Source organism: Vulpes vulpes, chromosome 3 (assembly GCF_048418805.1).
Source record: "Vulpes vulpes isolate BD-2025 chromosome 3, VulVul3, whole genome shotgun sequence".
In the NCBI taxonomy this organism is placed as follows: domain Eukaryota; kingdom Metazoa; phylum Chordata; class Mammalia; order Carnivora; family Canidae; genus Vulpes; species Vulpes vulpes.
In genome coordinates this window covers 11409642-11421804 of record NC_132782.1, presented here as the reverse complement: position 1 = coordinate 11421804, position 12163 = coordinate 11409642, and the positions used below count along the sequence as shown (strand labels likewise).

The 12163-nt window shown below is 34.6% G+C and overlaps 1 protein-coding gene across 4 annotated transcripts in view; it reads right to left on the bottom strand.

The window, feature by feature from the left end:
• LOC112916452 (sodium channel protein type 2 subunit alpha) overlaps positions 1 to 12163 on the bottom strand; it is a 136544-nt gene that overhangs the window by 39090 nt on the left and 85291 nt on the right. For all 4 annotated transcript variants that reach the window (XM_025994126.2, XM_025994130.2, XM_025994128.2 and 1 more), the window contains exons 14-16: positions 11110 to 11348; positions 6243 to 6416; positions 3003 to 3359 (exon numbers count right to left, since the gene is read on the bottom strand). In XM_025994126.2, coding sequence (XP_025849911.1) covers positions 3003 to 3359; positions 6243 to 6416; positions 11110 to 11348 — 770 coding nt within the window. The remainder of the gene's footprint in view (positions 1 to 3002; positions 3360 to 6242; positions 6417 to 11109; positions 11349 to 12163) is intronic.

Here is a 12163-nt window from a genome sequence, read left to right as displayed (position 1 = left end):
TCAAATGCCCCCCTTAGTGGGAACTTTTCAACCTGATAGTCAAAAAAGAAAGGAGAGCCTTTATTTTTTTTCCTTAAAGGTGCGGAATTTAAATGTATGCATGTGGGACGCCTGGGTGGCTCAGTGTTGAGCATCTGTCTTCCACTCAGGGTGTGATCCCAGTTTAGGGATGGAGTCCCACATCAGGATCCTTTTTAAATAAATCATTTAAAAAAATAAAATAAATGTATGCATGTAGATGGAAATGATTATTTTACAGACTATCTCTCTCTCTTTTTTTAAGATTTTATTTATTTATCCATGAGAGACACAGAAAGAGAGGCAGAGACACAGGCAGAGGGAGAAGCAGGCTCCATGCAGGGAGCCCGACGCAGGAACCATCCCGGGACTCCAGGATCACACTTGCAAAAGCAAGTGCCAAACAGCTGAGCTACCCAGGGTGCCCACAGACCATATCTCTTTGTTCATATATAGTAATCCAAAATTTTTAAAAGATTTTATTTTATTTATTTATTTGAGGGAAAGAAAAAGAGCACTAGCAGGGGGAGGGGCGGAAATGGAAGGAGAAGCAGCCTCCCCACTGAGCAGGGAGCCTGACATGGGGCTCAAGCCAGGACCCTCGGATCATGACCTGAGCCAAAGACAGACACTTAACTGACTGAGTCACCCAGACGCCCCTATGGTAATTCAAATTTATATTAAATGTCATCCATAGATATAGAGGCTTCTGAAATTCCATTTTCAATTTGAATCTTCTGTACAATTACATATTAGATTTGTCTTATTTCTGTAAATTAGTAGATAATATGGGACACGTTGAATTTCTTTCTCTTTAAATACACTCTGCATTTTCCTGCTACATAAATTGTAGCAAAATACCACTTGCTCATTGTTAGTTTCCTAATAAAAAACCATCTGTAGCTCTGAATTGCCTACAAAAAAAGTCCAACTTTGTTATGCACAATTGTCCTTTTCAGAAATTAAAACTCTACACAGTCTAGCTCTACACTTACTTTCTACCACTCCTACTATGGATTCCCTGCTGCAGTCTGATCTGTTCATTCAGTGTTGCCATAAAGGATTCTGTTCTTTGCCTTTTCTTCTTTTCTTCTAATATATGCCAAATATATATATGAAATTACACCAGATCTATGATACAAGCCTATGACCTTTTGTTTCTGTTCTGTGTAACCCCAGGACTATCTCTCCCTGTTCTATGCAATCCTGTACTTCTCTGGAAGTGAGCAAATTGTATTGGGAATTGCAGTGGTTATAAAATATATCTACAAATTATTTGCTACTCTTCCGTTCAAAAGTTAAAACCTAATTCCTTCTTAAGCATGTTTTTCTTAGTGACTAGCTCTGATGAATACAACATTGCAGAAGGGACAGTATAGGATCTCAAGATCAGAATACAAAGAAAGCCTTCTCCTTGCCTTCTCTCTCATGTCACTTGCTCTGGAGAAACCAGCTGCATGTCCTAGAGATAGTCAACAATTCTATCTATGGAGAGGTCCATGTGGAGAAGGACTGAGGCCTTGTGCCAACAGCCAACAGGTAACTGGGTCTTCCTGTCAAAAGCTACAAGAGGCTGGCTTCTTGGAAGCTGATCGTCCAGCTTCAGTCAAGATAACTGGAGCTCTAGCCAACATCTTGACAACAACCTTATGATAGACCCTGAGCCGGAACTACCCAGTTAAGCTGCTCCTGAATTTATGAGCCACATAAACTAGAGATAATAAATATTTATTGTTTTAAGTCACCATTCATATTTCTAGATTGCACAGTGCTCATGTTTCTCGTTACTACAAGAATTGGTCTGAATTATCTAAGCTAATATTGAGGAGGCCGAAATCTGAAAATGAACAGTAATAAATGATAACCTTTTGCCTTTTTTCTCTTCCTTTGGGGAATTGGAGGTAACTTCTATGTGGAAGGAAAATAAGTCTATAAATTACATACTTTAAAATATGGTTATGTCAGTCCTTGTTCTAGTCCACTGGATTGGAACTCAATCAAGCAACTCAGAATTATTACTTAATGTTTAAAGTATAAGAACCTGATGCCTCTCACTGAGTCTATTGTCTTCTCCTCCCCATCCATTGGGTCCACTGTTGCTTGGTTTGTGACAGTCTACTTTTCTTTCTACCAAGCTAAATCATATATCTTAATTAAAGATAATTCAGGTTCAAACTTCTTGATAAAGCCTGCCTTCATTAACCTTGCCATTCTAAAGCAATGTTTCCACTTTGTGAACTTGACATTCGGCACTCTGTTTTTACATTTTCGACATGCATTAGCTACTTCTTTCTTTATTCCTATTTGAGTAGGTCATTTCGTAGTGTCATATATCTTCTTATCACATTTTTTATGCCTCCAGGACTTAGTAATGTTGTATTGGGAATGGTTCATGATATGATATGACATGAAAATAAGTGATTCTTGAGTCAATGTTACTTGCTGATACTGTGGTTTCTAGGCACCAAATAACTCATGTGCTTTTAATGGTTTGAGATGATCATTATTTTTTTTAACTCCAATTTGCAGGAAATCCAAATCTGAAACATCTTCAAGTGATACTATTGTTGATAACTTAAAAATAAAATGAGTGACTATTCTTAGTGACACATCCATGCTTTAATACAAGAAGTAAAAGATAAAAGCCAGAAATAGCCCTCTGTATGGAATAGTAAGAAATATAGTGATGAAGAACAACTTTGGTTCCAGAGGCATTCTTAAGAGTTCATGTTCTACGCTATACATTATATGTTATATGTCAATTATGTAAAATTGGAAAAATGACAATAAATAATAAACAAATATTTAAAATTGAGTTGATGTAGGTCTCAATAGACTAAACTATACCTGGCTCCTGTAATAATGAATAATTTAGCATTGATTTTAAAAAGCCAAAAACATATAAAACATTTCTCAGTTGAACATACTTTGGTTATGGTTACATTTCTTTTACTGAAAATAAGGAAAATGTTTTTACTACATACCACCAGGTTTCCAATCACCATGACCATCATGAAGACAGTAAGGCACATGGTTTGGCCAGCGACCTCCATACAGTCCCACATGGTTTCTATCCACTCTCCACACAGCACACGGAATACAATCAGGAAGGAGTGGAAGAAGTCATGCATGTGCCACCGTGGGAGCTCACAATCATTGGAGATCTTGCAGACACATTCTTTGTAGCTCTTACCAAAGAGCTGCATGCCGACCACGGCAAAAATGAAGACGATGATGGCCAACACCAAGGTGAGGTTGCCCAGAGCCCCCACTGAGTTGCCGATGATCTTTATCAGCATATTCAGGGTGGGCCAGGATTTTGCCAATTTGAAAACTCGGAGCTGGAAAAAAGAGTATGAAGGTCATTACTGCCCTGACTTCTAAAGAATCTGTACATTTATTTATAGGGAAAAATCTCTAGCACAATTGTCTCAATTTTAGGGTGATGGATTATCTGCATGTCAAACTCTTATATAGCAAATGTACCAGTTAATTTAATACCATGAGTTATTTTTCATTCTAAAATAGTCTACTTTATAAATAAAACAACTACAGTACCAGTTTTTATTGCCATTTTAATTAGATACATCAAAATTTCCAGAATCTTACATAAGCATATGTAAGATTTTTTGTTTTTGTTTTTCTATAGGGAACTGATATATCTAAGATTAATGGTGATTAATTAGCAGAGGCTGATTCACAGAAGTAGAGGCTCATTATTTAAAAGCCCAAGGAGAATATATTTTTAAGTGTACTTGGGATGCACAAGTACAGATAAAATTAACACAAATTATATAAGGTATAAGAAAAAAAACACAATTTCTTTAAATTTAATTTAATTTTTTTAAATTTAAAAAAATTTCTTTAAATTTAAGAAATTTAAATTTCTTTAAATTTAATTTCTTTAAATCTTTAGATTGCTTTATCTTGCTATATCTGTAGTTTGTTGTAATATCAAACTGTATTTTAAAAGTGATTTATTACCCTGTTGTCCTCCCGCCCTTATTTGCATTTTTACTTTCTGTGAACCATGGTCAACTGTGGTCTGAAAGCAGATGATCCTTCGTCCTCCTTCTTAATAATGGCCTAATACTATGTCACAATACCTACGTCATTTTCCTCACTTCATCTCATCACATAGGCATTTTATCATCTCAGAAGGATGAGTACAATACAATAACATATTTTGAAAAAGAGACCACATTCACATAACTTTTATTAAGAGTATATTGTTGTAATTGTTCTATTTTATTATTGCTTGTTACTATTAATCTCTTTCTGTGCTTAATTTATAAATTAAATTTTATCACAGGTGTGTATGTATATGGAAAAACAGTATATATAGGGTTTGGTACTATCCAGTTTCAGGCATTCACCGGGAGTCTTGAAACATATCCCTGCAGATAAGGGGGTACTACTAGGACTACTGTATTCAAATAGGAAATACTTGGACTTAATATTGTCAATGCTTATGTCTTCAGTGACTTAATCAATCAATTCATTATAGTGTGTAAATGGCTTGTCATCACTGTACTTGATATGTTGGTTGCATTAGCTCATGGAGTCCTCTAAGGTGCCATTTACAGTTCAACTACAGCAGCATTTTATTTTGATGCTTCAGTAAATGTCAAGCCAACAGTAGTGCATTATTTAATGGCATCTGAGAGACCCAAAGGAATGAATATAAGCACCAAAATGTTTAATTTCTTCCCAGAGAATAATTAATGCAAAGGAGCCCACACACTAAGCAAAACACTAATGATAATTTGTTTCCTATTTCCCCAAACTGCATCATATCACCACAAAGATTTACTAAACATTTTTTTTACAGATTTTATTTATTTATTTGTGTGTGAGAGAGAGTAGGAGCAGAGGGGAGAGAGAGAAGTAGGCTCCCCACTGAGCAGGGAGATTAATGTGGGGATAAATCCCAGGACTTGGGAATCATGACCTGAGCTGAAGGCAGATGCTTAACGGACTGAGTCACCCAGCCACCTCTACTAAACACTTTTTTTTTTAAGTAGTTGCCCATATTATTTGTTATATAATCATTTCTAATTTTTCTCTCTTTTTTTTTTTTTTTTTTTGCATCTTCCTACCTTCAAATTAGATACATAGCCATCCATGACCACTAGGGAAGGAAACCACAGATCCAAGGATCTCACCTCATTCATCTTTGGTGGTGGTAAGGAAAATTCTAAATAAACTTCATAGCAAAGTATTGAATCTAATCACCATTAATATGTTCCTGATAAACTGTCTTTAGTAACTATACGCAACCTCTGTTTTTGAAAATAATTCACAAAAAGAGCAAACTCAAAGTAACAGCATGATAAGATATATCACACTTTAGATGAAAATGTTTCAAGTGATATTCTGTCTCTTAATTTTAAAAGATGCATGAGCTGATGAATATAAAGATCAAATAAAAGACTTTAAAATTGACAAAACGTAATTTAGACAACTCTTCTCAGAATTTGGGTCTGGTGACCTCCTGGCTGGCTAAAGGGGCAAATGTGTGGGGAGCTCCATCTTTTCCCCTTGTATACTCTACGCAGTCTCAAGCCTTGACTTCTATGGGAGCAAAGTGGGCAACTCCATAATTCCTGAGCCTCCGAGAGAAAGGTGAGCGCATCCTAAGTCTCAACCAAGCCTCATGCACAGTTAAACAAACTTCATGTCACTGAAAGATGAATATTGTGTCAATTGTGATTTGGATTTATATATGAATCATTTTTTCTCCCTCCCTATTAGCCCTGCCATTCACTTACTATAGACAGAACTATTGGTTGTTCATCTGAATAAACCTCATCTATCTTTTAAAATTATAATGAAGAATAAATTACCATTTGGTTGTAGAGGAATCTGATTTGTTTTTAAATGTACTAAAAAATATTGTAACTATAGGAAACCGTATAATTCTTCCTAGGTAAGAGTTAATTATAAATTATAAATTATAAATTATGTAGAGGGGCAGGCCGTATGACTCAGTGGTTTAGCGTCACCTTCCGCCCAGGGGTGATCCTGCAGTCCTGAGATCGAGTCCCACGTCGGGCTCCCTGCATGGATACTGCTTCTCCCTCTGCTTGTATGTCTGCCTCTCTCTCTCTCTCTCTCTCTCTCTCTCTCTCTCTCTGTGTGTGTCTCTCATGAATAAATAAAATCTTAAACAAACAAACAAACAAACAGAAAAACAACATTATGGGTACTCTCAGTTAATTTACCAGTCGAAATGATCGGAGAACTGACAATCCTTCCACGTTTGCCAAACCAAGTTCCATTAAACTAAGGCTTACGATTAAACCATCAAAAATATTCCAGCCCTCTTGAAAGTAATAATATGGATCCATGGCTATTATCTTGAGGAACATTTCTGCTGTGAAGATCCCAGTGAAGACCTAAATGAGAAACGTTATTACATAAGTGAATACTCTTGAAAACATAGCAATTGTTGAACAATTTAATTTACTCCCAACAAATCACAATTCAATTTCAAATTTTAAGAATTGGTTTAGGTCCAGAAAATCAGTAATCTCAAATGGTTTGTACTCAAACCAATATTTAATTGTTTGCTATATTTAAGGTTTATTAAGTGATAAGGAATATGTGAATTAAGATCATAAAATTAATATTGTAATTTTATTTTCTTGTATTAAAGGTTCAGTTAGATCTTTGTGGTCTACTGCTTGGCAGTCTCTAATCTCTCTAGACCTCCAAAACTGACCAAATGATTACATAATAGTTGGTCCCCTCCCATGGCCCTACAGGCAAAGTTGGTGCTAAGAACACTTTATATTAGCTGTAATAAACATAGTCACCACCAGCCCTACAGATGGTAAGAATGCTAAAAATAAAAATCATTTTCCTGGCCAAAAAGAAGCAGTATTCTCCATTCTCCATTTTGTTACTCTGCAACTATTTCAAACTTTCTCTCTCCTTCGTATATCTAACCACTTTTCTTTATCTTTCACTCTCAGTACTTCTGTGTCTCAGAGGGAAAAGAAGTCAGTCAACCTGAACTTTCTCAGTGTTCTACCAACCTAACTACTTCCATCCAAACCCACACTTTGCTTTTTTTTCCTTCTTGTTAAAAATGAAAAAAAAGTGTCCCTGCTTTGCTCTCATTTCTCTACCTGTGTCACGTGTCCTTTGGCCTTCTCAAAGAATTCACTTTCTCAATTAACCTGTAGTTTCAACCTCTACCTGCTACTGACTGCTTCCAATTTTATAGGGAGCAAGGGACATTCAGTCCTCCTCTACCTTAAAACCACCTTGAAACCACCAGCATCATCAAAGAAACTCTCCTTACATTCCACTTCCCATGTTAGCTACCCCCATCTATTGTCTCCTCACAGCCCAACTTCTTTAAGAGATTGGGTATTTGTCTCTACTCACTAGTTCCTTTACGTCAACTCACTTTGCAACCTATCAGTCAACACAAACTGCTTTCATCAATTTCATCAACATAGCCAATATCACCATTGCTAAACTCAATTGAAATTTTTGTAGTTATCTTGCTTACCTCTTTGGGAGTTTTTTCACATTGTTTTTTCTTCCTTGTTCCTGAAAATATTTTGTTTCTGGCTTCAGTGATCCACACCTCCCTGGATACTTCTCAGTTGCTTTCCTTCCTCTAACAAATTATTCGGTATTGGATTTCTTCAGAGGTCTCTCTGTCCTGGAACTTCTTACTCTAATCTTCCTTTTACAATAAGTTTACACTTTGAGATTTATTTTTCCATTCAAGCACATCTCTTGAGCTCCAGAACTACACACCTACCTGCCTATTCAACACTTCCATTGGATGGCTATCTCATAGGAATCTCAAATTCAACAAGTCCAAAACTCACCTAAACACTTTCTCTGCACAACCTTTCTTTTCTTTTTGATACTCACTAATTCAGTAAATGAAATCATTTTCAAACATGGTGGCCATCTCAGAAACCTGAGACTCTTACTGACTTTTCCAAATACCTCTTGAATACTCTAGGTTAAAATTCACTAGGTATTACTAGTTTAATCTCCCTTTATTGTTGAGTAGAAATCCATTGAGTATTATACAGATATTTACATATTATATAACAGTGTTTATTTCCTTTCCAACAAATCTTTGCCACCTGGATCACATGTGCTGATCTTTTAATATATTTTATGCTTACATATGTTATAAACTCTTGTTTTAAACAATCAGTTGTCTTTTAAAGAAATTAAGATAAGGAAAAAAGACAGTCTTTTCTATTTACCCACATTTATTAATTTTGAATGACTGTCAGTCATTCCTAGCTTCACATATCACGCAATTTTTTATGTGATGTGATGTGTTGTAGAGAATTTTGATTCAGTTATTTTCTTCTGAAGAACACTAATTTTTGTTCTAGCAGGCAATTAGGTTATAGGTTGGCCACCTGGAACTTACGGTGGCTATGTTTTACACTTAATTAGGATAGAGCTATTTTGGTTTGTTCTTTGTTTTAGTTGAATTCTGGTTCTTTGACATACTCTTTACTCCCAAATTGTAGACCATTTGCAGTTTTAAAGAAAAGCTCAAGATGTTGGTCCAATTTTTCTATCTTGGTTGGCTTCTAATTTTTAACCCTGTTGGGAAGTAACCCTTTCTAATCTATATTTTGGAACTTTTTGTAAAGGATTGGTGTTAATTTTTAAATATTTGATAAAATTCACCAGTGAAACAATATGGGCCTAAGCTCTCCTTTGTGAGAATATTTTTTGATTACCAATCCAATTTTTACTAGTTTTTTTGTTTTTTTTTTTTTTTTTGGATTTTCTATTAGTTCTTGACTCAGTGTATTTCAGTAGTTTGTTACTTCTAGGAATTTTTCCATTTCATCTAGCTTATCTAATTTGTTGGTGTACAATTATTGATAGCATTACTTATACTCCTTCTATTTATGTGTGATCTATAGTGATGTCCCTTTTTCATTCCTGATTTTCATAATTTGAGTTGTCTCTATTTTTTTAATGGTAAGTCTAGCTAAAGATTTGTCATTTCTGTTGTTCTTTTTAAAGAATCATCTTTTGGGTTGATTTTTTCTAACGTTTTCCTGTTCTCTATTTCATTTATTTCCACACAATGTTTTGTTATGTTCTTTCTTCTGCTAGCTAGGTGTTTAGCTTCCCCTTCTTTTTCTAGTTTCTTAAGGGAGAAGGTACTTGAGTTTTTTTGAAACTATAGGCATTTACAAAATTTAGCTCTAAGCACTTTGTAGCTGCTGCACTTCATAAGTGTCAATTTAGTGAGTTTTCATTTTCATTGATTTCAAAGTATTTTCTAATCTTTCTTGTAATTTTTTCTTTAATCTATTGTTATTTAGGAGTTTTTTAAATTTTCACATATTTGTAAGCTTTCCAAGTTTATTTGTTATTGATTTCTAATTTCATTTCATTTCTGTCCATAAAGTACTTTGTATGATTTCAATCTTTTTAAGTTTATTGAGGCTTGTTTTAATAACCTGACATATAGCTTATCCTTGGAATATTTCATATGCACTTGAGAAGAATGTGCATCCTGTTTGTATATTTTCTACTATTCCATGATTCACTTCAAATGCAAATCTTGTCTTCCTTAACACATTAGACAGGTCTCACTTTCAATTACCTATTTGTTGTTTTTTTATTTCCAGCATCTATTCTCTCTTCTAGAAATGACAGACCTGATTGTTTTTTCTTTATAATTCCATTTATTTACTCTGTCTCCAGTGATAAGAAATGGTTCTGGTTTAGCCAAATAGAGCATTCTAACTTTAAAACCAGAGTAACTGACTGCCTTATAAATGGTCATGCAACTCCGACCAGGCCAATAATCTTCAATTCTTAGACCTTTGTTAAAGTAACTAGTTAGGAAGCATATTCCTTTGGCTCAGGGAACTTACATTGGTAAGATAAAAGTTGGTGGAATGTTGCCATCAATAGAATACCCAGCAAGAGACAAAGGAGAAATATTGGGAAGAAGTAGGGTCAGAAAAATGACTCCCAGTGACAGTGCTTGAGAACCAGAATCTAGACAGGTTAAAACCTGGAGCTATGTCCAAATGGATGTTAACTACTTGAGGTAATGAATTCTCTTTACTTTTGCTTAGCCCATTTGAGTTGCTTCTTAATACCAACCTCCATAAAGTTCTCTTTCACCCCTTACTAACTTTTTTAGAGATAATGATGAAGAGGTTCCTACATAGGTGAAAATTTGGAATAGGTAATATTATTCTTTGCTACCCTACAGTTCTATGATTTCTGATCATAGTTTATAATAGTCTGCAATAGTTTCAGAGTCTCTAATATAGTGTTCAGACTTTCCATTCCTCTGTCAATTTCTTATGGGCAGTTTCCCCAGTTGTAAAATACAATCATAGTATCTACTTTAGGACTGAATTTATGGCAATCTAGAGAGAGGGAACTCACATAAATTCCATTTCTCAAGTTGGGAGGTACATGAGAACTTAAGCCTCTTACATTGGTACCGATATATTTTTGTTGCCTGAATTTATTCATTTTGTTTCTCTGTATAAGATCACTTTCCTTTCTATCACTCTATCATATAACCAGTGAATGTCAATACAAATTTTTAAGTGAAAATGTATGCAAAAATTCATTATAAATTACTAAATTTACAGGAGAAATTGAAACAGAAATGATAATCTCTATGTGATGTTTCCTCCCCCAAAGAATCCATCTTCAGTGTTTATAAATGATATTTCAAAATTATCAAAACTGGCATATTTGATAAAATTGGCATATTTTATAATTTGACAATTGTAGTCATGTCATTAATAATCTATTCTAAACACCTGAGAAATACATCAGAATCTTGGTACCTTAGACTAATATCCTCTATAATTCATAATAATCTTTCTAATCAAATTTAATTCTAAATCAAATTATACATAAAATCTTTCACTCTTTTACACTGCTTAACTGCAGCGATATATTTTTGTTATTAAAAAAAGGGATGCTAAACTTTTGCTGTCCAGGTACACATGACCAATTAACTCATATTTAACTTGAAGGTGATATAAAATTCATTAAGGCAGTCAGGAACTCTATCAAGGGGGAAGAGGAATCCTCAGTGTGTCTTACCAGGTTCCCAACTGACAGCACACTGCTGAACTGCTCTGTCATAGGATAGTGCTCCATGGCCATAAACAGTGTATTTAAGACAATGCAGATGGTGATGGCCAGGTCAACAAACGGGTCCATTACAACCAGGTTGACGAGATGTTTCACCTTTAACCATGGTTTACAGCAGTCCCAAATCAAACACATGTTAGCAAATTTATACCAACAGGGTGGGCATTTCTGTCTGGATTCTTCAAGTTCTGGAAGAAAAAGGTTAGAATATGCATGAAAACTGCTTACTTTCTATTAAGTAGCATTTGGTTTAAATTGAAAGTGATATTTTTTTTAGAAATCTAAAGTTGTCAGAAGGCATTATTGGGTTAATCTGATGGTAGAACAGGAAAACACCTATTATGGGTTAGCTTTCATGGGAAACATGGACACAGAAAGGCTAGTAAGTTTCCCAAACCTATTTTGGCTAAATATAGTTTCCAAGATTCTATCTGCAATATTAAACTATCTGAAAATTATCTTCAAGAATATCTGAAGCTAATGGGTAGAACTTGGGTTAAGCTCATCTGTGTTCCAGATAGACCAGATGCAAATAAATCATCAAAGAACCCCTTCCCAGGAGATGTCCTTAAACTTTTATCAGTCATGCTGAATCTGTTCTTTGATTAGATATGTGCTTTGAGTCTTTTAACAAGATAGCTGGTCAGTGTCACCAGTTTTAGTCAAAAAGTTTCCAATTAAGGTTTTTTAAATATAGGCTTGTATATTAAACTCAACAAGATTCCTTTCCTCTAAATTTCTTTATTTAGCTAGAGGGCAAAAAAGAAGAGAAAATATGCACCTTAAGAAACCAGGATACTCACTGTTAGCATAAATCTATGTTTCAATTGAGACTTATGTACTACTGGTAAAATATAAGAGGATTTTAGGTGGAGCATATGTAGAATTCATAAATTTTCATGGTAAGAATTTATTTTAACGCATTAAAATGTACATCTATAATACTGAAACTTTGATATAAAATTTCATATCATAATACATTTATTTAAGAAATAAATACAAT